This window comes from Abrus precatorius, unplaced genomic scaffold (assembly GCF_003935025.1).
Source record: "Abrus precatorius isolate BTA unplaced genomic scaffold, Abrus_2018 Scaffold8, whole genome shotgun sequence".
In the NCBI taxonomy this organism is placed as follows: domain Eukaryota; kingdom Viridiplantae; phylum Streptophyta; class Magnoliopsida; order Fabales; family Fabaceae; genus Abrus; species Abrus precatorius.
Genome location: NW_020874428.1, coordinates 6,363,420 through 6,368,620, shown reverse-complemented (window position 1 = coordinate 6,368,620; position 5,201 = coordinate 6,363,420). Strand labels below are relative to the sequence as shown.

The following is a 5,201-nucleotide window of genomic DNA, read 5'->3' as shown; positions in this document are numbered from 1 at the left end:
CTAACTTTAATACCTAGGATCAACACACACGTTCATAAAAATTATTGATTTGAATGTTTATAAAAAGTTAGCAAATTAAATTTCATGTAAAATAAGCATTAGTAATATAAATTTGTGTCCCACTATTATTTAATAAAATTCATTAAATATATCATTTAGTGGAATCTTCATAAATTTCACTCAATAATTTAAAAAAAGGAAAAAAGGGTGAGTGAAAAATATGTTATTAAATATTTTAATTCATCATACCATGCAAATAATTTATCTATAGGGTAGGAATTCGAATTCATTTAAAAATAATGTGATAAGGATAAATATATCCTCCGATCAAAATTAGTCTCACACATGAAAAGCAAGAGAAAAGAAGTCTTTGAAAATTAAAGCCTGTGTGGTAAATATTTAATAATTGAATTAATATGGATTAATTTTAAAAGATGAAATATATGAATATTATATTCAATTTTTTTTCTTATGATATATTTTTATAATATTTCTTACACCTATATATTTTAATATTTTTAAGAATTAAAAGTATTTTTTATTAAAAATAAAACAATGTATTCTTTCTGTAATTTTTAATATACCCTAACATTTTTTAATAAAAAAATATTTTTTATTAATTCTCTAACATGTATCTTGAAGATATTTAGTCAGCAAAACCCAAAATCATTCATGGTAGTGATGCTGATCATGATGTTGACCGGGGAGGCTTGACTTGCACGATATACAGATTAATAAAGAAGGAGGATAATAATAAAAAATAGAACATTGACCAAAGGGACCATAATGAAAGAAGATAAATAAGAAATCGACTAAGGAAGCTTCAAGGTAGACACATGACAGTGACCTGTGCCAATCTGGTGACCTCAAAACCGAGGTGTTGCTTTAGATTTTTGTTTTAATGCTTCTCTTAACGCGTTTTCTTATTAATCTAGAACCTGTCCTTTTGGTGGAGGCATGTGATTGGAACTGCCATGTTCATTGTACATGTACATCAAGTTCAACTATGATAGTGGCACCAAAATTCCAAATTTTTGGTCCTAAATTTCGGACCCAGCATGGAAAAAGCATTCTCTTTTGGAAACCTGTGTCCAATTTTGCTTTCTAGCCGCCTCACTCCTTTTATCATTATTTTTGTTATTAGTTTGGTTAACATATTTTTCTAAAGAAATCAACATTGGGAATGTGATACTTGAAAGGAAGTATGTTTAACCGCAGAAATCTTTCAGCACTGATGGAATAGGAAATTGGAATTCTTATTTGTCGACTCAATTAATAATAGAACTAGATTGAATTTATAACTGGCTACTTGCATTTAATTCTAGGAACTTAAAGGCATTTGGAATGTTGACCACAAAAGAAAAACAAAGGTTATGTACTTCAGCCTAGGGAAAAGATTATGCCATGATACTTGAATAGGATAATTTCCATTTCAAATAGAGGCTATGAACAAAAGTATATACAAAGAATTGGGAAGTGAAACATCACAAGAAACATTTGTCACTCTCTAAGCCAATCTAGATCAAAGTACTGCTCTGATACCTGAATATGCAAATTTGGCTTGGCCATCTCAACATCACTCCACATCCCGTATACCTCCTCATCACAAATTACAAGCTGCAGAGACTGCAATGACACTGAAGACTTGGGCAGATTCCTAATCATGGGGCATTCCCTCATGTCAATCTTTTCCAAGCTAACTAATCTACCAATCTCTTCAGGGAAGCATGTCAAGTTAACACATTGTGAAATGTCAATATACTTCAACCTGGTCATGTCACATATGCTAGGAGGGAGTGTTTTGAGATCTGGGCAAGCATATAAGCGAAGTATCTCTAGAGATCTTAGTTTGCCCAATTCAACAGGCAATTGAGTCAAATTGTGGCAGTTGGTAAGACTCAAATTTTGGAGTGATTTCATTCCACATATGCTTGAGGGCAAGCGAGTTAGATCATCACAGTGATCAAGAGTGAGCTCAGAGAGGTGAGGGAACTCTTTTCCCTCCAAACTATTGTTAACCTTGCAGAGGACTATAAATAGTTTGCCCAAGTTTCTCAAGACAATGCCTGATAACTGAGGGGTGGAAACCTTTTCAAGCCAAAGACTCCTCAAGTTAGTCAAATTCCTAAAAACTGAAACATTGTGAAGGCAAGCATATGAGGTGCTGTAGTTTATTATTATCAATGCCCTCAAATTTGGCATTCTATTAATGAAGGGAGGTAAAAAGTATTCACTGGATGTGAAATTGATAATCAGCACTTCAGTCTTAGGAAAATCCAATTCAAACCAATCCATTTCTGTCATTTCACCTGCAATGTAAAATTGATCCCTAAGATGAGTCACAGAACAAGAAATCAAAATGATAATAAAGAAAGTTCCTGAGAGGCATTGGCATATACCTGTGTTAATTGAAACAATCTGAGCTTCAATGGGTTGGTTCCTGTATCTAGACCACTCTTTAGGGAGTAGTCCGTTGTCTTCTCGTTTTGCCATAACTAACCTTCGCCGTTCATGAATGCTCCCACGATTGCTCAAATTAAGAGCAAGGTCCCTCAGTATATCATGCTGAGTAACATTAATTTCAAAGCAACTGCTATACATACCCCCAGCACTGAAAAATGAAAAATATCACAAGGGTCTTAGAAAAATGGCATTTTTAAGAGATAAAATCAACAATCAAATGAATACATAAAACAAGTTTTTGAAAAAAAATGCATTTTTAAGTTGCATACCGTGCCTCTTTCACTAAGGTGAGAAGGTTCTTGTTTGAAAGCTCAACCACAATGGCAAATGCTTCAGTCTCATGAATATCGTGGATTTCAACCCACATATTGATTAGAACTTCGAGAGGAATCCTTTTATCCTCCGGAAATGAACACAGGTCCAAGAAACACTCTTTGATCTTTTCTGGCAGGTAATTAGTACTGATTGCCATTCTATCAATGAGATTCATTTGGTAGGATTCACCAATGCTTTGGCCTTGAGACAACCTGTTTTTAACGCTCATCCAAAACATGTCATTCTGGTCTCGCAAAGAAGCTCCAATCACCTTAAGAGCCAGTGGAAGCCTTCCACACTCAGCCACAACCTGTTCCCCATTGGATACAAATACAAAACATGAGATAAGGTAAACAAAGTTTATACTATATAACACTTTATTTAAAGTTCACAAGAATCACTTCTTCAATTCAAACAATTACCTGCTTCACCAAATTCATATTAGCACCTAAAGGAATTGATTTCTGCCCAAAAGCATGGTGACAGAACAAACACAAAGCATCCTCTTCACCCAACAATTCCACTTCATGAACAGCATTAAAAATTGTTGGGAACTTGAATCTAGACACCACAAGAAACTTGCAACCGGGTATTTTCCACACAAGCTTCTCTAAAACGGAGAGCGACCAGACATCATCCAAAACAATCAAAACTTGAGCTTCACCTTTGCATTCAAATTGTGGCACCCATTGTGGAACCGCATAATTAGCATTCAATCCTTGGTTTCCCATGACGTATCCCCAAATCTTAGCTCTCAGCTGCTCCACATTTGGTGATTGCGACACAGTCAGAAACAGAATCCTCTCCTTGAAATAACCTGCAAAAAAACAACTCTCACACTTCAGAAACACTTGCTCACAGATACAAACTTAAAAAGAAAAAAAATTTAACACACAAACTTCATTCAATTTTTATAATATCACATAATTCAATGCATTAATATCATAAAAATTTACTTTTTATTAATTTCTAATCCTGGGCACACATTAAAAGAAAAAAAAAAGGTGATTTCATTTCACGTAAAACAAGGAAGAATTCGTTACCATAAAACATGAAACAAACATGAAAATGATCCATGTTGTGAGTTTAAAACATGAACTTACATCGTACTTGGTCGTCTCTGCAAACCTCTCTCGCAAGAGTGGTTTTCCCGGACCCACCAATCCCCCAAATCCCAACAACCCAAAGATCATGTCTTGTAAAAACCATCTCCTTAACCTTATTCTTCCCGAACTCCAAACCCACACCAAAATTCCCAGAAAACTCTTCAACCCAAGTTTCATCCTCTTGCATGCTCCTCACAGCCTCCTCCACCCACCCACCACCGTTCACTCCAATCTTCATCTCCTCAAAGAACTGTTCCATCCTCCGGTTCGACGCGTCGACCCGGTCGAACCGCTCCGCCATCTCGAACCGGGTGTGGTGAACGTCGGCTAGTATATGAGCCTGCATGGGCACGTGCAAGAACCGTGACACGTGTTTTTCTAGCTTCTCCATTTTCTTCGCTAATTGGAAGTTTCTGTAGACGTTCCAACGGCTTGAGGAGAGAGCCTTGTGGGAGAGCTCGACGCCGGAGCGGAGGATCTCTGACAGACGGTCGAGCTGCGACTGCCGCGGCGGAGGAAGCTCGACGCCGGAGTATTTGATCTCTTCGATAGTGGGAAGGAGTTCACGGACGAAGGTTATGAGTTGTTCTGCGCTGGATTTGCATTGAAGAGTCTTTCGGGAAATTGTTATGAGCATTTTCCATAGGTCGGAGGCGATCTCGCCGGAGAAGAAGTCCGTTATGGCCATCGTCTCCGCCGTGTGCGGTTGCGCCGCCAACTACTGCTACTTCAATTGCTTCTTTCGCTTCTTCTCTTTTTCTTTCTTCGTATTATTATTATAGCAGTCAGCACTCGACTTTCCATACTGGTTTTGGAATTGACTGTAATGCCCTTGCTATTACAGTGAGTGTGCGCAACTCTTTTTGTTTTCTAAGATATGTATTAACGTCGTCGGATATTACAAAAGATTCATTTGAGATCGTTTGATTGGAACAATGATTCATCTAACAGGACAAAAGTGTTGGGTCTGCAAGTTTATGTACTCTAAAAGGCTTAGATTATTTTAATAATTTTATTAGAGTGATTTATAATTTTAATTAATAATTTAATATGATAGTGGTTAAATTTAAAATTATTGAAAGTATAATTATAAATATAATAATTATAAGGAATTTTTTTTTATATATAAATTAAAAAACAATTATCAAATAGGTTACGTCATTTTCTATTTTTACTTTCACGGTTTCTGAATGAGCTCATAGTAAATGTAAGAAAGAAACTTTTTTTTAACCATTTGAGAAAAGCTGAAAGAGAAAGGAAGAGTTAAGAAAAATACTAAGAAATCAACGACATCAAAGAGAGAAGTAATATTAAGGA

The 5,201-nt window shown here is 35.9% G+C and overlaps 1 protein-coding gene across 2 annotated transcripts; it reads right to left on the bottom strand.

The window, feature by feature from the left end:
* Positions 1–394: 394 nt before the first annotated feature.
* LOC113874975 (probable disease resistance protein At4g33300) lies at positions 395–4,738 on the bottom strand. Of its 2 annotated transcripts, XM_027513336.1 has the most exons (5): positions 3,882–4,738; positions 3,201–3,595; positions 2,733–3,088; positions 2,400–2,611; positions 395–2,309 (listed from the first exon to the last, which is right to left on the bottom strand). In XM_027513336.1, the coding sequence occupies exons 1-5, from the start codon at positions 4,570–4,572 to the stop codon at positions 1,501–1,503; spliced, it is 2,463 nt and encodes an 820-aa protein (XP_027369137.1). In that variant the 5' UTR covers positions 4,573–4,738; the 3' UTR covers positions 395–1,500. The 2 variants fall into 2 exon arrangements, with proteins under 2 accessions (XP_027369137.1, XP_027369136.1); XM_027513335.1 differs by having other exon boundaries at positions 494–2,611; positions 3,882–4,635.
* Between the last annotated feature and the right edge of the window lie 463 nt (positions 4,739–5,201).